This window comes from Agelaius phoeniceus, chromosome 30 (assembly GCF_051311805.1).
Source record: "Agelaius phoeniceus isolate bAgePho1 chromosome 30, bAgePho1.hap1, whole genome shotgun sequence".
Taxonomy (NCBI): Eukaryota; Metazoa; Chordata; class Aves; order Passeriformes; family Icteridae; genus Agelaius; species Agelaius phoeniceus.
In genome coordinates, this window is record NC_135294.1 from 6835289 (window position 1) to 6860083 (window position 24795).

A 24795-nucleotide genomic window follows, 5' to 3' on the forward strand; every position below is an offset into this window, starting at 1 on the left:
TGTCCCCGTCCTTGTCCCTAAGCAAGGTGATGCTGGAGAATCGGGCACACTCATCTCCCCTGGTGGCACGGAGTCACTCACAGGCCCCACGGTGACATGTGTTTATTGCAGGCTGGGGGTGAGGGGTGGGGAACGGGCCGGGGACCCCCAGCCCACACACCCCGGGGGGAGGGCTGGTAGAAGCTGTGAGAGCCAGGCTGGGCTTGCTGGGGCCTCCTCTCCCAGGCAGACCCCACTCTCAGACCCCCAAGTACCATGCCAGGGAAACCCGTATGTTTCAGGGGCTCCTGCCCAGCTGCTGGCCATGAGGGGGGGGCCTGTAGCCCCCCCAAACGCCAGTGCTGTGGGGAGCACCCCTGCTGCTCCCTGACACAGGGGGCGCAAACCCTAGGGGATGGCTGTGGCCTCTGCCCACTCCCGGGTGTCCTGACAACCGTCCAGTGAGGAGGTGAAGGAGGGGGAAGCCAGGAGAAAGCCTCCCCCGGGGCTGGGCAGAGGGCAGGGGCAGCACAGCCCCCTTGGGATACCCTGGAGTGGGGCTGGCGAGAGGATTTGGGGGTGCCAGGTAGGCAGGGTGCTGGCAGAGGCAGGCAGGGGCAGGCTTCCCCATCCCCACTGCCCATACCCAGCACCCATCTCCACCTGTGAGGGGCAAAGCTGCCCCGTGCCAGGGCAGGGAGGGCTCTGCATCCCCAGAAACCCCAAAAGCAGTATCCTCCTCCACCAAAAACAGTAATTATGCCACCCAACGCGACCCAACACGCTCCCTCTATTCCAGAAAAACATGGAGCAGCTCGAGGTGAGGGAGGGGAGAGGAGGGGAGGAGAGGGGTCCTGGTGCCCAGGTTGCCGTGGTGACAGGATGTAAATCTGCCCACTTCCTCAGGCTTCCCCTCACAGCAGGGACGGTGCCGGCAGCATGGATCAGTGAGTCCCGGGCACTGGCGCTGGCTGGGAGGATCCTGGTGGGCATCCAGGGGCGGGCAGGTCGCCTCTCCCCGCTTTATTTTTCAGTTGTTTTTGCCACTGTCAAAACTGGACGGCGCCGGGGGAGATGTTGAACATGGAGGGGTCGAATTTCTGGCCGCGGAACGGCGAGCCCTCGGTGTCCCAGCCCTTCTTTAACATCTCATGCACCTTCTGCAAAGAGGCGTCCGTCAGCCCGGGGTGATGCCACGCTGCTCCCCGCACCCCCTGCTCTCTCTGCAGCTCATCCCACAGGTGCTGGGGCTGCGTGGCCACCTGACCCACGGGAAGGGCAGCAGTGCCCCTTCCTGCCTGGCTGGCAGTGGTCATTGCCAGGGGCACACATCATTTCTGTGCCCAGACAGCGCCCAGGGCAGCACCAGGCAGCTCCTGGCTGAGCCCAGACCCATGTGAGTGCAGCCCTGAGCAGGGCCAGCTAGGGAAAGAGGCTCAGGGATGTGGGGCCCACGCCTGGTACAGGGGGTCTGGGCTTACAGGCACTTGCCACGGTGTCAGGAAGGGGAAGGCAGGAGTGCATGGCCAAAGATTGATCAGCAGAACCTGACCCCCCCCCCTCCAAATGTTAGTGTGGGGGGACACGTGAAGAGGAGCTCTGAGATGGAGTAGAGCCATGGGGCCCCTTTTCCTGGGGATGGGACCCTTGAAGGGCAGGTGGCACAAGGTAGCCAGCACCTACCAGCTCATGGCTCTGGGGCTTGCCCTGCAGCTTCTGGTGGTAGTCAAAGGTGAGGCGATCCAGCACGGCGTGCTCCTCCTCATCCACCGTGGCCATGGAGCGCTCCTTGTTGATCTTGTCAATGTCGATCTGCTCCTCGCCCTCCAGGATGGCATTCCACCAGTACTCATCCCCCTTGTTCAGGCTGATCTGGGGACAAGCTGTGGGTCAGCGAATGGGGAGAGCAGCCCCTGTCCTGCCCAGGATGTGGCTGGTACCCCTGCCCACCTCACAGCTCCATGGCAGGGATGCAGAGCTCGGCTGACAGCAGCATGGTGCTTGCCCACCAGTGGAAGTCAAGTCAAGCTCACACTAACCCAGCCTCACAGCTGGCAGAGGGGTGGCATGCTTGTGCCTCCCTCCCCCAGCAGCCAAAGGCTTTGCACAACCCTGCTGTGGGCCCCCACAGCCCCAGCTCATACCCTGAGGATAAGATCTCAGCCCACGCTACAGCAGTGGCTGGGGGTGACACTGGCCTGGGGCCACAGGGCTGACACAGCAGCAGTGGCAGAGCCCAGCACTGTGGGATGAGGAGGCTGTGTCTGCTGGAGTGTGGGGTCAGGGCCCCTGGTGTGGCAGTGCAGCCATCTTGCCTTTCCCTAACCTAGAAGGAACCTTGGCCTCAGCTCCCCTGGCTCCCTGGTGGGTGGCAGCACGGGTGGCAGAGGAGGCAAGGACACCACCTGCTGCTCTGTGCCACCCCTGCTGACTGCCAGCACCTGCTTCCTGTGGCACCACAGCTCAGCAGCAGCCCCGAAGGAGAGGGGATATCTCCCTGCTCCAGCCAACACCCTCAGTGGGAAAATCCCCCTGCTGCAGTCACAGGCATCCCGATGGCAGTGCCTTGGACAGAGCTGGCTGGCCAGCAGGGCTGTGCTGAGGCCAGCATGGGGCAGGCATCCTGCAACGGGAACTCCAACTTGCTTTTAGCTTTTCCAGGAAGAGTGGGCTGCTTCCTCCCATGTTATTTTAGCACTAATCCCAGCAGCAGGGCAGATTTATGGCATTCGTCGGCCTCTGCAAAATCATCAATAAAGGCAGACAATACAATTTGCTCAAACCTCCCAGGAAGCTCAATAGCTCCGGAGGGGAGAACACGGACAGCCATTCCTGTTACGGAGCCAAGCTTCTCCGTGGTGTGAAGAAAAGGAACCAATTAATACAGGAGGGGGTGGCTGGGGTTTAATCCTTCTGGGAGAGCAGAGCCGGTAAAATATTCCAGCTTGGGGAAGGCGTTAGTTTTTTCAGCTAGACAGGCATGCTTGTTCTCTTTTTAATTGCACAGTTCCACTTTGGAGGGGAGGGAGAGCCACCGAGGGTTTGCTCCTGGGCTTCCCAACCCTGGGTGGGCAGGTGGGGGAGTGGAGAAGCCCCCAGAACATCACCCTAAGACAGAAAGCAAAGTGGAGGGGCAGCAGCCCTGACTGTCCACACTTGCAGCAGGAGCACCCTTCAGGCTCCTCAGGTTTGGAACGGGAGGGATGACCCCATGATGCTGCTGGCAAGCTGTGAACTTCCCCAGTGAGGGCTCTCAGCAGTACGGGGAGGGCAGGGCCGAGCACCATGAACTGCATCCCCTCAGCCTCATGGCTCACAGGATGGCAAGCCAAGACTGCAATAAACGTTCAAGGCAGGACTTGCTGACAAAAGCCCAAGCGTGGAAAACAAAGGCTGAGAGGAAGAGCAAAAGAGAAGGAATGGGAGAAAAATCCTCCACAACGAAAATAATACCAAAAGGAGTTGTGCACAACACCCAGTGGGGATTGCTAAAAACAGCGAGGTTATTTTAATCTCACTTTCAACAAGCAAGCGGGTGTGACAGAGAAGGGAGAGCACAAGGAAGACACCCAGGACCAGGGTACCGTGCAGCATGCCACAGGCAGGGGCACGATCCTGGGACAAAATCCTGAGCAGGAGGAATGGACAGGCCCCCACCCCACGTCGCCAGAGCACTGAGGAACAATGCCAGCTGGATTCTGCTGCCGTGCACACGGGTGTGCCAAAGGATGAGATGAGAAACATGTTGGTGTCAGGCTGGGCTCCAGCTGGGATAGCTCCATGGAGCAGGAGGCGGAAGGCAGAGTGGTCTCTGAATGCTGGTGAGGGGAGTTCTGGGGCTGCTGGAGTGTGAGTGACATAATGAAGATGATATATGAATAAGAACACCAGGCAGGATGGGGGAAGCAGAACTAGGATGGGTTGTAAGGCAAAAAAATCTCCCCATGATAAGAGCTGGAGGAGAAGGGAGTCTGCTGGTGGCACGGCTGTGAATGGCATCCCAGAAGGGAGCTGGAGGAGGCCAGGGAGGCTGAGGGCAGTGAGAAAGACCTTTTCAGACAGAAAGGACCAAGCAAAAGAGATTCCACCTCCTTGGCACCAAGACCAAGTTCTGCTGCAGGGATCACCTCAATTCACAGACCACAAACATGCAGCATGGACAGGGCCACCAAGTTGCCCCAAGCAGTCCCCAAGGCAGGCAGGATCTCCTTGGACAACCCCAGCGCTGGCACTGGGTGAGTTCAGTTTTGGCTACAGCCACACCCTGCCAGAGAATGCCACCCTGGGTCCCACAGGGAAGCCAGGCAGCACCTTGCAGCTTCTTGCAGGAGGGAGACAGCCCAATTGCTGCATTTGGAGCTCACAGGGAGCGATGCACAAACTGGGGCACAGGAAGGGTCCATATGCCCCATAAGCCCCAAATAAACCCCAATGGCCCCATCCAGGCGCTGAATGAAGCAATGCCTTCCTACAAGGGTGGGTGTCCCCTGATGAATGAGTTGGGAGGAGGCGCAAACCACTCCTGGCTACTCAGCGCATGGAAAAGGAGCTGCTCTTGGGCGAGGATTACTCACTCTGCTCCAGTTACCTTACAATTCTTCAAGCGAGATCTCATCCCACCATCAATATGCTGGCAGCCAGCTGGAGATCCTCACAAGCCTGGGCTCGTGCTATTCGAGGCAAGAGCCAGCTCTGGGGCTGGGGGTGACGGGCCCCCTCTGCTCCCCACGGCCGCTCCGGGAGGCACCGAGCCTCGCTCCGCCCGCGCCATCCCCGGCCTCTGACGGGCACTCAGGAGACGCTGCCTCCCTTGCTGATGCTGGCAACACCCACCAGGGACTTCCAGACTTCCATCCACACTGTGGAGCAGACACCCATTGGGCCACCTCCTCTTCAACGGGTTCATGCCTTTCCAGGATTGTTTCTTTGTCCCAGATCAGCTAATTTTCAAGATGTTTATGAATATTTACAAAATGCAGGCTAAGGATGCCACTACCACATCCCTTCAGTGGCCTAGCAGCATCAGGGAAGCTCCTCTCCCTTACAGGGACCTCACTCAACCTTCTGGCACCAGCCTGTCACTCGAGGTACATCCCTGTGGACCAGCAGCGGTCAAGTGGCACTGTGCAGCCTCCCCAGACACCATTCACGGGATTCCTGACTCTGGCAGCACATTTCCACTCCATTTTCCACTGTGAGGGCTTGGATTTGGGTGCTCATCTGCTGCCACCCTCGTGCCACAGGGAGAAAGGCTTAGAGCCAGCTCATTCCCTCTCAGGAGACAGCACGTGTCCTCTCCTGGGTCTCACAACAGCTTTGGTACTCCTGAAACTCTCCTGGAAAAGCCTCTGGGTGGAAAAGGATAGGGCAAAGATGGTTACAGGTAGCAAAATCCTGCTCCTAGCACAATCCTGGCCCCCAAACTGGCATATAAACTTTGGAAACTGTTTGACACTCAAGATCCCAGCATGAAGGGCACAACTCCTGCAGCAGCTCCAGCTGTGAGCACAGCTGAACTCACACCCTCAGCCTGAACATCTGGAGCACTTCAGAAATGAGGCTTGGGGCTGGGAACCCACCAATAACACAAGCTGGGCATCGGCTGTCCTGAGACCTCCTCGACAGGGATGATTTGGGACAACAGACCCACAGCAAACCACAGGCCTGCTGGAGGCAGAGGAGCCACAGTGCCCACCTCAAACAGGGCAAGCAGGAATCCCATGACAGGACAGAAAGGAATGGTGAGGAACAGGCACCTGCCAAGATGCTGGGGCTGGAGTGGGGCCAGGAGAATTGGAGGGCAGGGTCAGCAAGGCCAGGTGTGCAGGACCAGCAGTGCAGTGCAGGGCCCCATGCTGGGATTGAGGACAGAGACCACCCTCAAGTGATGGCTGTGCTGCCTGCCCTCAGCTGGAGCTGGGGACCCCTCTGCCCAGCCCACATCCTGACAGGCAAGTCAGGAGTAGGAGGCAAGGCACAGCACACAGGCAAGGGCAGCATGAGCCAGAAGTTGGACAGGCAAAGCCAGACACATCCAGAGCTGGCTCCAACTTCCAGCTGCGCCAGTTTCCTGGGTTAAGCGTGGCAGAGCTGCGAGCCAAGCAGACACAGCTGGTGTAGACCACCCTTACCAAAATACACTTCCCAGGCTCCAGGCTCCACAGGGAACTCTCCGTGTTGATCTTGTGGGTGAGCTTCCCTTCCATGAGGACGTGTTGGCTGCTTCCCTCCAGCACTGCTACACGAATGGCACCACTGCTGATATCCACAGACACCTGGAAACAACGACAGACACAATAATCCGGAAGGCTCCTGCTTCCCCTCTCACTGTGCAAGATGGGGTTTGGGGTCAAGTGCACTTGCAGGGGGATGAGAGAGAGAAGAGCTTCCAGTCCTGTCTGTAGCAGCAGGGTGAGAATCCCACTGTTCTCTCACAGCAAAGAGTGACAGTTCAGAGGAGAGAGGGAACCTCTTCAGGGAAGGAAAAGCAGTACAGCCTGGCAATCGGGGGGACCCCTGAAGGATTCAAGGCAGCTGGTTCTACCCTGTGCCTCAGTTTCCCCTCAAAGAAGACCAGTAATGCTACAGGCCTGCAAACAGCATTCAAAGGCTGGACATCTACTCGCTATGAGAGAGCTCTTTAGGGTTTGCCTCTCTGCCACCATGCCAAGCTGGGCATGACTGTGTGTGATCCTGATAGCTGAGCAGGGGCTGATAGTGTCGGGGTTCCTACACTAGGGCTGCAGCAGGTCATCCCCTATTTGCTGCACCATGCTGAAAGCTTGCTCCTTGGCTCTGCTTCTGCTGCTGGAGGCAGCCCTGGGCTGAGCCAGGCCTCCCATCGGGTGTGTGAGGAGGGGCTGTGTGCAGGAGGAATGCTGCAGCACGCTTTCCTGGCTCCCTGCTACAGGGGCAGCTCCGTCCCCAGGAACGGGGCCAGCTCCCGCCCACAGCAGCCATATGGGGAACCCTGCTCCGACCTGCCACGCAGGTGACATGGCTGTCCCCCGGGGAGACAGAGGCAGGCTGTGAGAGGCACGCAGTTCCCTCGGTCTCTGTGGAGACCATATGTTCTCTCCTGTCCCCTCCAGCCCTGAGGTGCTGCCAGCAGAGCCTGCGCCAAGCCAGGGGATGTGGGGAGGACCTGGCTGGGAAGGGGCAGGATTGTGGCCCCCTGCGCTGGCCCAAGAGGAGGAGACTGCAGTGAGATTTGCCTGCATTCTCTCCCAGAGTTCCCCCAGATCTTCCTCCTGCTCTGCAGATCTCATTTGAAATGTTATTACATTATCCATTACCTAGGAGACTTCCAGCAGCTCACTAGCTCCACGCAGGCAGAAGACAGGCAGAGCGGCTCCAGCCAGGGAGGGAACGCGGCTGTGTGTGACTGATGTCACCAGGGTACAGCCCCCAAACCTGCTGTGTGCTCCGGCAGGGGCACAGGAGGCCCAGCACACACAGCACAGGGACTCAGCTCCAGTGGGAGCAGGACTGTGCTCACCGGGGACTGGGGAAGGGACAGGAGAATGGCAGAGGACAGCAGGATGTCACCTGGCTGGGATGAAAACACCTCCAGAGGAGCAGCTCCCTCAGCCCAGTGCTGACACCTTACTGCCGAGAGGCAGGGGGATGTGGCTCTGCCCTCCAGCACCACCACCATCTGCTCAGGCTCTTGGGTGCAGGGACAGAGCTACTGATGCTGGCACTCAGCACAGGACAGGGCCTGCCCAGAAAGGAAGGACCAAGGGGAAAAAGGCAAGGTGACTCCTAAGCTGGAGACATGGCAGGCCCAGGTCTGTAGAAGGCATTGTGTCTGTGGGTTCTGCATGGACAAAAACAACCAAATGTGAGAGGGTTTTATTCACAGGTGGCTGCACAAGGTATCTGGTGGGGCCAAGGGACACCTTTTAGGTAGCTCTGGGACCAGCAACGAGTTGAGAGAGGGAGAAGAGAAACCCAAATGGAAGAAGTCTGGGAAGACTTCACCTGGCCACTTTGCTGTGCAAGTAGACAACATGAGAAGCCATTCCAACACTGCTTCTACCTGCACCTAGCAAGAAGGCCCCACCCAGCACAGCAGCCCCTCAGGAGTAGGGACAGGGGCAGCACATGCCCTGCTGGAGAGCCCCTCCATGCATGGAGGGACATGTCTGAGAGGACTCAGGTGTGCACAAGGCGGTACCTGTGGACAGCCCTCACCTGGGGAAGGCCAAGAGCAACCCACAGTACTCTGGCAGCTCTGAAGCTTCCTGTCCCTCCCCATGTGCTCCCTGCGAGCACCTCTGCTCCCGAGAACACCTGGCTGCCCCCAAGGAAAGCCAGTTCTCGTTGTGTGCTGTGGCCTTTTCACCACGGTGATTTCTGTGCACACTGCATGCCCACGCCCACCCACGCAGCTCAAACAAGCAAATACAAACTGAGAGAGGAATCGAGCTTGTCTCCTTTTGAGTTCAGCAAAGAGAGAGGCCTGGAGTCATCATCTCTATTTGAGTGCTCAGATCCATGGGCCTCTGCTGCGCCCATAAGTAGATCAGAGAGGGGGGACCATGGGGGAAGATGCTCTCACCTACCCAATCACCCATTCCTGCTCCAAGGACCCCTGAGCTCCATACAAGGAAACCTTAAGCTCACCAGAGCAAAATGTGCCATAGCAACAGCCTGAAACCCAAAAAGTGTCATAAGGAAGACTGTGAGCAACATTAGAGTTGGGTGCACTCTGAACCCAGGGACCAAATGGGGAAATTTTTAATCTTGCCTTGTCAGGCAGAAGACAAAAACCTGGTAATTTTTTTAAAATATGAAGTTGTCTGAATGCAAGAGAATCTTGCTCTTGTGCAAGTACCCATGAACAACATGTCCAAAGTACATGGAGCTTTTAAATTGTTCTGAGTCCTCCTGCTTTGGCCCAAGCCCCAGCCTCTCTGTTCTCATTCCCCCGAGGCTGTGAATACACAGAATCATTTGGAAATGGAAATTCAGCTGCCAAGAGGAGCCCCAAGAAGGATGGATGAACAAAACATCAGGAAAGAGAGTGCAAGGAGAAGGGAAGTCCAGCATCTGAACAACCAATTGCTTTAAGAGGGCAGCGTGGGCAGGTACTGGGGCAAGGGTGGGCAGAGCCATGCCACGGGCACAGGGGAAGGGGGTGCCTTAAAGCCCCTCTGCCCCCTCTGAGGTGCAGGGACTCTTCCACAGCCATGGCACAGTCTTGAACCAAGGAAAGGTCAGGAAACCACATCCTGTCTTCACTCCTGTGAGCTCCTGCAGGCTCCTGAACCTCTCCATGGCCAAGGATGGAGCAGACAGAGCCCTGTGTGGGGTTTTTGGCAAGAACACAACTTCCCTGGCATGGAGGAAACTTCCCTAGTCAGGGAGAGGAATCGTGACCAAAGTTTGATGCAGAGGGATGGAATATCCATCTGGACACCCCAGAATCCTTTCAAGAAACACTCTGGGTTTGTTTTAGAGATCCACTGGGAGAGATGCATTTTCCTGGTGCCCTGCTGTGCCTGTGACAGCCGTGTGCCCCCTCACCCCTCTGGCCCGGGCTGCTGCTGCTGCTGCCAGTGACATTCCTTGGCATGCTGAGGAGCTGTGTAGGCTGAAGCCAGTGACAAACTCCAGCGTGCTCCTTTCAGCCACCCTGGAAGCGGAGAAGAGCAGGAGGTGGGGGAGCACAGGCTTCCCAAATGGAAAAATACAGAGGGAAGGGCAGCATTGGGAAAGAGTTCTAGCTCCAGCTAAGGCCAGCCATGGGCACACTCCCTCTGGGTCCCTGACCGGGAGGGAACAGAAGGGGTGCAGGAAAAACAGTGTGAGCACAAGCAGAACAGGGGAGTTCCTGCCTGAGCCAAAGAGAGGAGAGACCTCTCTGTGCATGAAGCCAGCCAGGAGGAGGGGCTGGCCCGCAGCCTCCTCCCCAGGCCGGCTCCCTTCCATCTAGAGCAGGTCAAGCCACACAGGGGCTGTGCCTGATCCAGCTCCCCAGTGCCAGAGGAGCCGTTCCAGCAGCTCCTGCTTCCAAACAGAAGGCAGAAGACACTCAGAGCCAGAGGAACAACTGAGGAAGGGCATCCATCCCCAGCCAGGCTCCAAAACACGCGTGTGAGTATACAGGTAGTGGAAGCAGAAAGAAAAAGCACAGAAGGGGTGAGGCAGTGCCAGGGAGCCTAGCTGAGATGGAGCAGAGGACACTGCAGCACAACAGGAACACGGACAGGCTGTGATCTCAGTCCTCACCAGACTCACACTGTGGAATAAGGCACAACCACATCTTGGTCCTTCAATACAAAACACGGTCTCCCAGGAAAGCTGTGCACCCCAATGGAAAGGGAAATGCTGCAGAGACACCACTCACATCACTTTACCTGTTTGCCTTTGACAATGTGCTTGGGCACAGGCACTTTAATTTCCAGGTCACTGTAATCTTGGGACCAGGTGTAATTCTCTCGTACAGCTCCGTTGTAGCTGTCGGGGTTTGTCTGGAACTGCTCCTGTCTCCTGTGGGGGGAGAAAGGGGAGACAGGTTAAATGTCAGAAAGATCAGAGCCTGGAGAGAGCAGGAAGCCTGAGAACAGGATGAAAGAAACCAAAAGGGAGGTCATAGCCTCTGCTTGCTCCTCCTACAGCATCTCTCCCTCACTGCTGGCTCTATGGAAGGCAGCAGGTCCAAGGAAGCAGCCCCAGGAAAAAGGGACCACAGCCACCCTGCCCACTGTGGGTGATTCACAGTCCCGTCTCCCCAGTCTGCTGCAGGGACAACAACCCTGCTGAAAGGACAACTGGTGAGACACACGATGGCTTGGCTGCCCAAAAGGTGCAGAGCTGGCCCCCAGTGGGTCCAGAGCACCTTCCTGGCCACCTCTGCTCCAGTGCAGAGCTCCTTGTTCCCTCCTCTTCCCATCACAGCTGGAGCAGGGACACTGGCACGTGCTGGGTGTGAGCTGTCCCCCAAGCCACTGTCATGGCTGCAGAGGTGGTGGCCTATGGTTGTGACCTGAAAATACAGCATTGATTCTCCTCACCTTGATTTTAATGTTTGGGAAAACCACCAGCTGTTATGAGCAGGGTGATTGTTCACAGGGAGGGGATGGAGCTGGGGACCAGGATGCCTCAAGAGCCATCCCAGGGTGCCTGGACAAGTGAATCATGAGCAACACTCTGAGCACAACACTGCCCCTTCCAGCTGGGGAAATGCCAGAAAAGCTGAAGAGATGGCTGCAGGGGTAAGATGGAGTTTATCATATCAATAAGCAATAATCAATACTGTGTTTCCAGACAAGAAAGGAGATCATCACACCTATATCCCTTTAAACTGCTGGGCTCGGGATCTATTCCACTGAACCCTCACAGAGAGGGCTTTCAAATAAAATCAAATCTCTTCTAAAGATAGCTGTGGTGCTAACAAAAGGCAGAGTTATTTTAAAATGTTTTGATACCCACCTAGGCTTCAATGTAGAGCTGGATAAACATGGGGGTCAGGGACTTACATAAAGGGGGGCTGGTGAGGAGCAGCCCCAGGGCACAGACAGCTTTGGGGAGCCTATCTTCCTGTGCCACTCTCCCCTCCTGAGACCCCCACTCTGGGGGGGCCCTCACCAGCATGGGGTGGGGCTGGCTCCAGCAGCACAGTGCCCTGAGGGTTATGTAAGAGCCATCTATTTAAATTAAATTAGGCTGTAAGACAGCCGGAGGGGGCTGTCGACGTGGCTGCACCTCCCCATTTTTTTTCTCTATGGTTTCACAGGGTGCACCAAGGGTTTCACCCTGCTCCACTGTGCACCGGGGTGGTTCTGATCCGCTCCCAGGCCCTGAAGGCACTGCTGGCACTGGCAGCTCCCAGGCTCCCAGCCTCTGCTGGCCATTTCAGGGGGCATCGCTTCATTTTCGGGCATCTTGGCCTTGGCTGGCAGTCGCCCATTGGGTGCCCATTGCCATGGAAACAGGGTTGGCATGGCAGCGGGCTGCTGCGTTGGTTCCAGCTGTCACTTCCCAGCCGCCCCCGGACTGGAGGAGTCAAACAGGCTGGAGGGCGAGGAGCCCAACGCTGCAGGCGGCCAGGGGCTGGGCTGGCAGGGTCTGCAGGGCTCACCCCCGCGGGAAGGAAACCTGCTGAAATGCAGAGGCATGGCCCCAGGCGTTGTCTCGTGTGTCCCCTGGTCCCCACCTAGGAACGGCCCAGTGCTGGAACCCAGCTTGGCTCTCAAGGCACAACTGTCTCAGAGACCACCCTGCATCAGCCCCTGGCAGGGAGGAGGGTCTGTGCAGCCCGGGGCAGCTTGGCTGGTTAAATGCCCTCACAAGATGTTTACCCATGCTGTGGCATCTGCCCAGGCACGGCACAGCTTCATGGGACTCCTGCCCTCCATCCCAGGCTGGCCACAAGGCCACACGGTGAACCAGAGGACAAATCTGACCCAATTTCAAACCCAGCTGGGCTTTTTTCCTCCTAAGAGAGTGTTTCCTTCTAAGCAATGTTGGCCACTTTCTGTTCTTCTGTGACCTTCAGGGGCAGCAGCATGGAGGGGGTTTGACACCCCACAGTCCTACCTGCCCCACCCTTCAGTTCTCTGCAGCCTCCCTCCATGACAAGCCCAGTTTTCTGGCTCAGTGGCCATGCTGGCCAAGGCAGAGCCCAACGTGGCTCCTCCCAAATCTGCAAGCAAGCCACTTGGAGGAAGCTGGGAATTGCCACCCCAAGTGTCAGTGGCTCCCTGCAATCACAAAAGACCAGACAAGAACCATCAAACAGCTGTTTCCCCTGGCCTGTTTCCTCCAGACCTCTCCTGGGAAAAACTCAAAAGGGAGCAGGAGCAGGCAGTGGGCTTATGCCCAGCCAAGGCTTGCGAGACCAGATGCAGATCATCAAAGGTGGGAGAAATGCACTGGTATAAAAGCACAAACGGTGAAATGCCAGCTGCAAATGCCACACAGCCTCAGCATGGATAAAACCAGCAATCACTCACTGTCACAAAGCCACCAGGTCTGCCCTGGATGTGCCTTCTCCTCAGGAGAAGAGAGAGCAGATCCCAGCCGGGCAGTTCTGGGTAGCCCCACCGGGAGATTACCAAACGCAATCTCACTGCTTACAAGGGCACGGGTGGACTCACCAGCCCCACAGCCAGTGTAAACTGGGCAACAGGGAAACTGAGGCAGGACTTGCTCTGTCCAACATCTCTCTGCACAGTATAGGGACTGTGCAGGTGACAGCAGCCTTACTCCCAGCCCACCTGTCCCTGTGGGACAGCTCTGTCCTTCTCCAGAGCTGCTACAGTGCCAGAACTGGAGCACGGCCGGTTGAAGGAGGGACATGTCACCACCACCTCTGCCTCACGTGCAGCTCACTGGACAAGGTCAGCCCCACTTCCTCGGCCCTGCAGCTCCTCATCCAGCTTCAGAGGGAGAAGCTCCCCCTGAAGAGTGCCTAAACCTCCCTCCACCCATGGCTGCTCGTCCTGGGGATGTGAGTTCCAGTGCCATCACTTCTCCACTCCTCTCCTCCCCAACTCCCAGTCCAAATCCCCCCAGGTGTTTACCCAAGACACCACCAACCTCTGCTTCAGCTCTGTTTCCAATGTTAAAAATCCATGCATGGGCTTTGTGCCCCTGAACAGGATCACAGGGGGACTCATGAAGCCTGGATAATTTCACTGCCAGTGTAACTGCCAGCTCTGGAGCCATGGAGGATGCAGGGTGGTGAAGGCAGGCCACAGCCTTGTTAGGCACTGCTGACAAACGGCTGACAGCTCTACCACCTCCTGGAGCAACTCTTCCTTTCCTGGATGTTTTCCAACCAGATCTCTGCCTGGTCCAAGTGTGCTTAGCACACACCAGTGGCACTCCAGAATTGGACCCTGCTCCTTGGCTGGGAGGCAGCTTCCCTCACAGTTCACAGGAGACAGCTCTGGCTCACAGCAGGCTGGGCCAAGCCATGCCACCACGCCGGAGGTGGCTCTCCTGGCCAAAGGCATCCGTCACTTTGTCCCAAGAGCGCCACTGTGCAGGGGGTGAGAGAACCTCCTGCACCAACACCACGGTTCCCGCTCACATCCCAGACCCAGCAGCTGAAGAGAGGTCAGATCCAGCCCACAGCATGGGTTGGGTGGTGATTGTCCAGCAGTACAGCCACTCCTGGTGTGATGGTCACTCACCAGATGTGCCTGAACATCTGCTGGGCTGGGGCAGGTGGTGGCAGGACTGAGGGGAGGGAGGGTGACAAAGCACCAGCTTTTAAACCCAAGGGTTTGGCACTGCGTGCACTTGGCTGCCGGGTGGTGGGGATGGTGGGGGTGGGTCTATGTGTTCTGTCTTGTTCTATTTTTGCTCGCAATGTGTCATTTTGGGGGAGGTGAAACCTTTAACAATGCACCGTCAAGAAGCAGCCGATCTGTTCCCCACTCCTCAGAGCCACATGGCGCAGCCGCTGCGTGTCCCTGGCACTGCAGCCACTCCCTCCCCACACACTGGGCAGCCACACAAGGGGACAGGACTCCCTGAGAGGTGGCAGTGCTGTCCCTGGTGGACATGCTGGATGTCAAGCCCCATACACAGACTCCTGGGCATTTCTTGCTCCGGGATTCCCAGCTCCGTGGGTTGGTGACACACGATGAGCTGAGCAATGTGGAAATGGCAACAGCAATCCTGGCTCTGTGGACAGTCAGCTGAACACGTTTCTGTCCTTGGAGCTCAACAGCTGCAGCACCAACTCTGTGAACACAGTGCTGGACACAAACGAAGAGCAGGAACCAAACACACCCAAGGATCTGGTTGGTTGAGCTGAGAAGAGGCAGGGCAGCTCACTGAGTTCCTCTTCACTGAGGAGTTTTGGTGCAAGCATGCAGAAGTTGAGGAAAAGACACAACAGTATGAGGAGCAGAGGTGAGAAAGTGTCATGGGAAGGAACTGATATCTCATAATGCCAATGGACCCCTTTTTCCCCCCATAAGAAGAAGGAAAAAATTCCAAGGATTTTGAGAACAACTCAACGAAGGTGATCCCCTCAGCCTGGAGCTGCCTGTGCTACTGTTCAACTGCAGGTAGCACAGGGCTGCTGGGAACCAGCACCATGTCAGCAAAAACCATCCTCCTGCTGTGGCAGCACTCGGGTCACCCTCCTAGGGTGGCCTGCCAGAGCCCTGGCAGCCTCCAGGCATTCACTCTACCACAAATCCCTGCTCCCTCCTGGGGAAGCTCCTTGCACCACACCTGCATCCTGCCCTCCCAGCACTAGAGGGGCTGCAGGCAGCCCAGCAGGGCAGAAACCACAGAGCAGTGCCAGCTAGGCAGGCAGGGGGATGGCAGAGCCCATTCTGCATCGCTGCAGAAAGGCCACGCTCACCCAAAGACACCAGCACACACAACAGAATACAGATTTACTGGAATACAGATTTCCAGAACTTCTGCCTACTAGCCTTTCAGATGAGAACCAAAAGTGCCTCAAGATACAGAAAGGTCTGTGCACCCCAAAAAGCTCCTACCAAGCTTCAGCCAAAGCTAAAAAAAAAAACAGCTTCTAAGATAATTTTGAAGAGGGCAAAGTGTGCCCTCTGCTCCTCAGGCTTCCACTGTGGGTGCTGTAGCAACAGGTAGGGCATCCAGAGGTTTAACCTCATCAGAAAGCTGCATTCCCAAAGCTGCAGGGACTGTGTGCACGGAAAATCCCAGCTTTGCACTCCTTCTGCAAGCAAGCTGCAAAGGAGCCTCCCTCCCACCTCCAGATTTAACATCTTTTGGCATCAAAACATCAGGACAGTTGCACTTTCTGTCTCTGGGTTCTGCCTGGGAAGTGCCAGGGTAGGAAACCATAGACTGCAGCTCCCAGACCTTCGCTGGGGTCCAGGAAGCACCCAGGGCTCCACAAAGGCTTCTCTGTACCACCACTTCAACTAATGAGGGCTCTGGCACAGCATTAAGCAAGCTGAATGCCAAATCCCTTCCTTTACAGTTCAAGTCACACTGCAGTCAATAAGCTTCAGGATCCCCTCTGATCCCCTGTGATCCATCCCCATCCTCTGTGACACTCCTTGTCCAGCAGGAAGCTCCAGCCCTGAGCAGCAGTGGTCCAGGGCCCTCCCAGTCCTCAGGATTTCTTCCAACCCAGGTGTATTTGGTTTGCTGGAGAACCATCCAAATCCAGTTTTGGAAAGTCTTCTTCACACCCAAAGTGGGCAGAGCTCTGTCAACAGTTCCCCATAGCCCATTATCCCTGGGGTCCTCAGCACACACCCCCAGGACTGCACTGTGCAGCTTGGTGATCCTGCTCTCAAAAACACAAAGTGAAAAATACAAGCCAGTGCCTTCCCCCTCACTCTGAAACCTGAGGCACAGCCCAGCCAGGAAGCGCAGCCCAGGCTCAAGCCTGCAGTGCCCACCACCAGCCTTACAAGGATCATGGAATTATTTTGGTTGGAAAAACCCTCTGAGATCAAGTCCAATTGTGTCCCCAGCACCGTCAAGGCCACCACTAACTCACGGACCCAAGTGCCAAATCTGCACGTTTGTCAAACCCCCCAGGGATAAGTACTCTATCATCATGGTCCTGGGCAGCCTGTGCCAGGGCTGGGCAGTCCTTTCCATGAAGAAATCTTCCCAATATCCAAACCAAATCTCCCCTGGCACAACTTGAGGCTGTTTCCTTTTCTCCAGTCCCTTGTTCTCTAGGAGCAGAGCCAGATCCTCTCCTGTCAGACAGTTGTCAAGAGTAAGAAGGTTCCTCCTGAGCCTCCTTTTCTCCAGGATAAGCCCCTCCAGCTCTCTCAGCTGCTCCCCACATGACTTGTACTTCAAAGGTCACCTCACCTTCAGGAAGCCTCAGAGCTTCAACTTACCACCAGGATGGGACCAACAACCAAAAAATCAAGCCCATCAGGACACATCCCCCTAGATCCCATTGTGCCACGAAGCCCAGGTGACACGGTGGGAAGGGGTCAAGGTTCCTCCTGGGTACCAGGTGCCCACATGATGCCTTTGCTGCTCTACCCAGCAGCCACCCAACAAATGCACCTGCCTCCTCTGCATCTGGAGCCCCCACCAGCCCCACCGAGATGCTCTGCCCCCCTCCCTGCAGGGGGAGAGCCCTGCTCTTTTCCAAGCTGGCTCACTTCAGGAGAGCTTTGAGCCTTCCCTTTTGCATCCCGAGTTATTTACCGAGCTGTTCCACAGCGCCAACTTACTGACATTAGGCAAGTGGAAATGCCACCACCGGCTTGCAGAAGAGTGCTGGAGAGCTGGCACCAGGGGGCTAAATTTCACTACTGCTGGGATATTTAGGTCAAGGACAGCAGGACGTGCCACCGTCTGGAAAAGAGCCCTGGGATCTTTATTGTTTGCACAGAGCTTATACAACCTTGGGCTTCAGAGATCTCCTGAGGGAGAGACCTGCACGCAGCCAGCCAGGCTGCCCTGGCAAAGGGGAATAAGGCCAAAAGAAGCCAGTGGGATTGAGCTGTGGGAATAGAGGACAAGGTGGCCTCTCAGACCCCTGAACCAAGAGAACCTGGCCCAATCCAGGTAGTTTTCCACGTTAGGCCCCTTTTGGTGAACACTGCAATATTAAACCAAGCAAACAGTGATTGCTTTTTTACCTAAGAATTGGGCACATGCTGTCCCTTGGTTTCCAGCCCTGGGATTTTCTGCTTGTTGAGAGAAAAAATTTATAGGTTTTAATTTAGTTATTTTTGGTCCCAGGACCTAATTTTGGAGCTCAGTACCTTGGTAGGGCAACCAAAAGCCTTAGCAGTTCAGTGCAGCACAGGGAAGCTGGCACTCTGCTGCTGATCTCAGCTACCCAACTGGAGGGGCCTGGTTCTCCATGAGAACACTGGAAAATTGGACCCTGACTGCTCCTCATCATCTAATAATAATCCCCCAAAGGGCTGAAGGACCAAGTGTTTAGAAAGGCACTGAGCCACTATGTATCCGGGTAGAGTGAAAGCACAGAGAAAGTATCACTGCACCGCTCATTCTGTTCTTCTCCTCTTCCCCCAGCATCTGCTGCTGATGGAGACAGGATACGGGGCCAGATGGAGCTCGGCTGTATCAGGTCAGGCGGTTCTCTGAGCTCTGTCTGACTCCTGCTCATGACAGGCCTTGGCCGTGCTGGAGGAATTCCCTGTGCACAGCCCCACGTGCATAAGAGGAATCAGAACCAGGACAGATTCTCCTTAAATATGGATCAAGATCAGCTCCTTTCTAGGTCAGGCTGGAAAAACAGCATGGACTCTGAGGTGAGCTCATCAGGAAAGCCCATAGGGGCAGCGGGGAAGGAAACCAGTTTAACTGGCTTCTGGTCTGGACAGTCCCAGACAAAACTGCTGAGCACCTAAGGGTTCCTCTGAATGGAAAAGGCTTGAGAGGAGAAAGCTTGGGACAACGCAGTCTCTGAGCCCAACAAAACCAGCCTTGAAGTTAGCAGCATGCAGCAACAGCTCCTCTTCATAGCCCTGCTCCCCCAGAGAGGGTGACCAGCAGTGAAATTCCTGTCCCCAGCACCTCAAGGAGGATGCAGCCATGCCAGGAAGCCCATCCGGCACCTCACAACAAAATGCCATCTGGGCTTCCAGCAAAGCCAAGCCGTTGCTAAGTTGAGTTAGACTCACACAGGCGCCTCATGGAAATTTCCCAGAGCACTGCTGTGTCATCCCAGGGATGCTCCCAGTGCGGCCCACAAAGGGTTAACTCCAGGTGGCCAGGGGCTCTGGGAATGGGAGTGGTGGGTCACAGGAGAGAGCTGGAATGTCAGGAGTCAGCTCACCAGATTAATGCATTTTGGTTCAATCCAGCCAGGGAGTACCCCAGGGGTTTTTGTAGGTCACTGCTGAGCCCCAACTCCCCTCCCAGGGACAGCAGAGCAAATCCAGGTAGACCAGCCCGGTGGGGGGCTCACCTGGACCAGGTGAGTGGGGCACCCAGCATGGCCAGGGCTCTGCTGCTCAGCAGCAGCCTGTCTGCCCCCCTCCTTGGCACTGGCACTGTGTGCACAGGGTGAGCAGAGCCCCTTCCCCAGTCACAGGCTCCAGAACACCTGAAGGGTCTCCTTCAAGGAGCCATGAAGAGCCCCCTCCTCGCCTCAGCCCACTCCTCTTGCTGCCCCTTTTCTCTCCACACCACAGAAGGTGAATGGCTGAGGCCACAGAGACCCCAGGGTTTCTGCCCTGCATGTTGCTGTGCCCAGCATCAGCCAAAGGGTTCCTCAGCAATGAGGCACTTGCACATCCTCCTGGCCCCACCTGGCACGGTGTCCTGTGCCCCAGAGGCCCTGCTTCCTGGGTGTCCACACCCAAAGATCCTCCTCTCAGAGACCTCACCTGCCCAGATGATCTCTAAGGTACAGACCAGAGCTGCCCCATCCTGAGCACACCTGGTTGGAGCACCTGGGAGAGACACAAGAGCTGGAGGGAGAAACACATGAAGGTGAGACATTCACCATCATGCACAGGCTTCCAGGACTGCCCTTCCCAGCCTCCTGCACCACCTCCTGCCCATACTTGGAGTAAAGAAGGGACTCACAGGACAGGGGGATGAGAGCTTCCCCCCAGTTTACACTGGGAGAAAGCAAGGAGCAGAGGGAAGCCAGGAACCAAAGTCATAAAGCACAAGCACAGGCCGGGCTGCGCAGTGCCACACGTGGGCTGCCAGGCTCTATTTTAAATGCTGTGTGGCAAATATATGCAGGATGGAATCCAAGCTGGGGGAAGGGGAGGGTGCTGGGCAGCAGAGGTGTTCAAAATTAGGAGCTGAGCTCAGGCAAGGATGGCTTCTGGGAGCAGATGGGGGAAGAGCCAGAGCTGGGACTGTGCAGCTGCAAGGCGAGGAAGAGCAGCCCCATGGTGAGGTGTGAGGAGGGCTGTGTCCTGCTGCCCTCCTGGCAAGGCAGGGACAGCAAGAGAGCTGCCACAACTGGGGCAGCTGGAAGAGGAGCCTGGTTTCTTCTGTGGCACAGAGACCTCTGTCCCCTTGGCACAGCTCCTGGCACGAGTGTCACCCCAAAGACACCTCAGTCCTCGGTGTATTTACACCAGCTGCTGCTGGGTGATCTGGCACAGCAACGTGCAGCAAAAAGGAATTGATTCACCTGCCTTTCACAAGTGAGGGAGTTGGGGAGACCTGGCCAAGCCCCAGACTGAGCCCTGAAAACCTCCACACCTGCAAAACTGGCTTGATTCATCTGGATCGACCCTGAAAAAGCTGCTACCACCTCGCTGTGCTTCGTAAGATGTTCCCAACCAACAGCCCAGCACCCGGGCGCAGTGCGAGGCTCTGATGGGAGCTGGCAGATCTGGGATGGTACCTGCCCTACATTTCCAGAGCCGTCAGGTTGACAGAATGAGCAAGTTTTTATATAGCTTCTAGTGGCAGCGGTTTTCTTCACCAGCGGCTGGAGGGGCGGGGGGAAGGAAGGGAGATGGAAAATATTTTTGTTTAAGCTCTTTTCCGCATTCCTGCTGCCAGAGTTGTGCATTACTCATGCGCCCCTCGTAGCCAGGCTGGTAGCTCTGGGTTTTGCTCAGAAGGAAGGGGCTGTGGAGAATTAAGCAGTTGGTTAAATTATTAATAGTCTGTCGGGGGGTGCCCGCCCGGCCCCCAGCGCCTTTCCGGGGGCTCCAGTGCCCCCCAGAGGCATCGAAACCAACTACAGCGGGACAAACCGCGGGCTCCTCTGCCCTCCTTCAGCCCGCACACACCCCCTGCTCCTGGCCTGGAGACCACGAGACTCTGCGACTGGGACAGGGCCACCGGCACTTGGTCTCACCCACCACGGGTTTAAACTGGGAGGGCGCCAAGGGGGCTGCAGGTGTTTCACCCCACCAGCGAGTTTGGGCCGGTGGGAGCAGTAGCAGAAGAGGGAGAAGAGCCCAGTGGGGCGGGCAGAAGTTGCAGTGGCAGCTCTACGCAGCAGAAGGCACCTTCTATTCATGGCAACACCCAGGGGAGAGCTGCCACGCAGGGCTTGGTGCTCAATGCCACAGCTGCAGGCTGCAGAACAGCACCTGAGTGTGAGGTCTGACAGGGGCCAAGCTGCAGCAGTGCCAGGACACACGCAGAGGGTGGCGCTTCCAAGGGTTGAGTTTTAACCAGGCTCTCACCAGACACAGCAGAAACCACCCCTCTTGGCTCCACCACACTCGCTGTCAGACCAATCCTGCTCTCACACGAGCCCCCACCTTCCTTCCTGATCCCTCCAGTTTCCTTCCTGCAGCCCTGACATTTGTTTCAGGCAGCTGAACTCTCCTCACACCAGCTGCTGCCCCACAACCAAAGCCCTGAGGTGAAACTTCTCGGGGCAAACCACAGCAAACGTGGCCTGAACAGGGACAGGAGCAACTGGCACTCAGCCCAGCGCAGCTCCCTCTGCTCACAGATTCACTGGGCCTCCAATCTCTCCCTCTCTTCTCCTCTGGGAGAAAGCTGGGCTGGACACACCCAGGTCTCTGCTGTGCACTCTGGCAGGGCTTTCTTTGATTTGCTAAATTTGCCCAGGGATTGGGGGTCAGACAGGCAGCCCCAGAGAAAATCCACCTTTACCAAGAAAGCTCCAGCACAGGCATTGCAGATGATTTCATTTTTGGCTTCTGGCTTATCTTTACCCCATGGGATGCACATCAGTTACACACAAGGCCTTTCTCCTCCTCCACTGGGCCATGTGACTCAGCAGCCACCTTGCCTGTCCCCTTTCCCCCTCCCTGTGGTGGCCACTCCAAGGCTTGTCCCCAGCACAGCCAGAGCTCAGGCTCTTCCCCAACACAGCTCCAGCCAAGGCTGCAGAACCTGACCCCACATTGTCCTAGAATAATGCAATCATGGAATACCCTGAGCTGGAAGGCACCCACGAGGATCATTGAGTCCAACTCCTTGCACAGGACAACCTCAACGATGCCACCATTTGCCCGACAGCATCGTCCAAATGCTCCTTGAGCTCCGGCAGCCTTGAACACGGAGCCTGAGTGCCCAGCCATCTCCTGGGAGAAGAACCAAACCTCTCCACTCCTGCCACTTATCATTCCACTGCTCCCAAGATTTTGTTCCTCAGACTGTCCCTTCCGTATTCCAAGTCTGAGCTCTGAATTCTCTATCCCCTTACAGGATTTGGGGATCCTCCAGTGGTCCACTCCTTTCTGGCAGCTTGCTCCAAAAGTGGCTGGGAGGAGGGACCCCCAGCCCAAGCTTCCCTCCTCAGCAAGCACCAGGGGACAGCAGGGACGAGGCACAGCAAAGCCCCACACATGGTCAGGACCGTTGTGGTGATCAGAGATGGCGCAGCCACCACACGGGTCTGGCCACAGAACACACCAGGCAGGGGAGGAGGAGATGGAGTCCGCACAGCCAGCTTGCAGCATCACCCCCGACCTGGTCAGCAAAGAAACACAGCACTTTGAGCCTCAGTGGGCATGAGGGCCCTGAGGAAGGGCTGGGCAGCTCTGACTTGGCTCAGGGTCAGGGCGATGCTAGGGAAAGATGAGTGAGGCCTGTACAGGACCTGCATTCAGTTTCAGAGGGGCCATGCTGGCCCTCCACAGCCCACAGCTTGCTGCTCAGCAGAGCCAGACTGGGAGTGTCCCGGAACCTGTGGAAGGACTGTGACACAAAGACATTTCTGCACAAATGGAGGCTGCCTGGCACTGCTGGAAAGCCACCAAGCTAAAGAGAAAACTCTGCAGCACTTGCTTTGTCTTCAAACCTGGCCCTGCTCAGAGCCAAGGGCTGGGCCAGAGACCTCCAGAGCGCTCCAAAGCCCTTTGGTGCTGCGGCTGCCAGACCTGCCAGCAGGTAACTCCCAGGTACTGCAGATGTCTGTGCCAGGCCTGCCAGCCCCAACCTGCAGGTACTGCAGGTGTCTGTGCACACTCCAGCACCAACTCACAGGTATTGCAGGTATCCATGCACACTCCCAGGTACTGCAGGTACCTGTGCACACTCCCAGGTACTGCAGGTACCTGTGCACACTCCCATATGGCTTCTGGGATGTCTCCCAGCACGCCAGGAGTCCAGCACTCACAAAAAAGCTGCAGGACTTCAACGTGAGCCTGAGCAGGTGCCAGAAAAGGGACAGTGCACACCATAACCAATTTGTGGAGGAGCTACATGGCCCAGCCCAGCTTTGTGGGGCCATGTACAGGATATGCCACCTTCCCTGCTCAGAGCAGAGTGGGAAACCCTGAACCACCCACAGCGCAACAACTGCTGCCCTGCTGTGGGGAATTACACAATGCCTCCAGCCTTGGAAGCCTGCAAGGGAAATCCTCACAGCCTCCCAAAGAGCTGAGTGCCTGCAGAAAAAAACCAAAACGCAAAAAGGCTGTGCAGGGAACCGTGGATACACTGCCCAGGGTTCTGCCTCCCCCCACCAGGAGCATGAAGAGAGTGAGAGAGCCTTACGTGGGCAGCTCTGCTGGAGCAGCAGCCCCTGGAGGCTCCACTGGCAGCGGGCTGGGGGCTGCAGTGCCCTGGGCTGCAGCTGGCTCCTGTGTGCCTGCAGCTTCCCCAGCATCTGCTGCTGGGATGTGCTCCGTGGTCTCCACCTCGATCTCCTGAGCTGCAGGACACAGCTTCACCCTCTCGGCAGCTGCAGCTGCCTCCTCCTCCTCCTCCTTCTTCCTCAGCTTGGCCTCAAGCTCGCGGCGCCTCTTCTCATCGTCCTGCCTGGCCATGCGCTCGAACACCCGGAACGCCTGGGGGGAACAGCAAACACAGGCAGCAGCATAGTGAGCAGCACTGCCCAGACAAGGACAGGAGCATCACACACCTGGGCACCTGCTCCTTCCTGCCCCGCCTCTCCCTGCACCACACCCACCCCGAGCTGCTACAGTCACCACAAAAACAGCTCATGACTCTTTGGGAAGTCGAATGGCCGCATCAAGCACGCCTCAGAAAGCCCTGGGGGCATTTTGGAATTGCTTTTAGGGTTGTGTTCTCAGAGCCAGCGTCACCCTGGCCTGGGAAGAGGGCTGGTTACTCCAGGGAAAAGCAGAGCAATGAGATTCAGCTCTTGGCTGGGAGGGGGCTCCAAGGAAGCCTCCCCTTACCCCGTATTCCAGGCTCACCCAGGGACCATTGGCAAGCCTGGACTCAAAGTCTCCAACAGGCAGGCAGGATGAGCTGGCCCGGGAGAAGCTGCAGGACAGCTGAGCTGGCACTGCCTGTGCCCAGGCAGACAGGTGCAGGAGAAGATGTGATCCCAGCAGATGCAATCCTAGCCCTCAGCTGGCCTCCAGCCCAGCCTGCCCAGTGCAGCTGGAGGTCAGACGTGACCCACAACTGCCCGGAGCTAACCCCTCGGCCGGCCCGATACCAACACCGCCCAGCCGGGGAGACATGGCCCGTGCGGCTCGGCCCCGCGGCAATGAGAGCCCTGGCCGCCGGCAAGGCCAGGCCGCGCCATCCCCCGGGCCCCGCCGGTACCTGCAGGGCCATGGCCTGCGCCGCGCCGGGCGGGAAGCCCAGGCGGTCCCCGGGCCGCAGAAGGAGCCGATAGAAGTCGGTCTTGCGGTAGAGGAAGCCGAAGAGGATGCGCAGGAATTCCTCCACGTTGCCGACATGCTGCAGGATGCCCAGCAGCGCCTGGTCGTACATGTCAGTTAGCGCGGCCTCCATGGCGGCCCCGGGCCCGCTGTCACGGCAACGGGTTCGGCCGTACTTCCGGTCCGCCCGGAACCCGCCCCGCGCACATCTATTCCGGCCGCCGGGAGGCCCCTCCCGCCCGCTGAGGGTTCCAGGGCATTCCCGGCCCCCGGTGGCACCGCTGGCACCTCCTGGAGCCTCCCAGCAGCGGCAGCGGACGCCCAGACCCCGCGCCCCATGTCCCGCTGCCCGTGCCCTCGGTGT

The 24795-nt window shown here is 57.3% G+C and overlaps 1 protein-coding gene across 1 annotated transcript; it reads right to left on the reverse strand.

The window, feature by feature from the left end:
- Positions 1-87: 87 nt before the first annotated feature.
- On the reverse strand, positions 88-24706 carry NUDCD3 (NudC domain containing 3). The gene is given in 7 exon segments (XM_054650644.2): positions 88-1139; positions 1663-1851; positions 6111-6254; positions 10344-10476; positions 23350-23642; positions 24373-24664; positions 24666-24706. Coding segments are annotated over 7 exon segments (1188 nt in total). The 5' UTR covers positions 24692-24706; the 3' UTR covers positions 88-1028.
- Between the last annotated feature and the right edge of the window lie 89 nt (positions 24707-24795).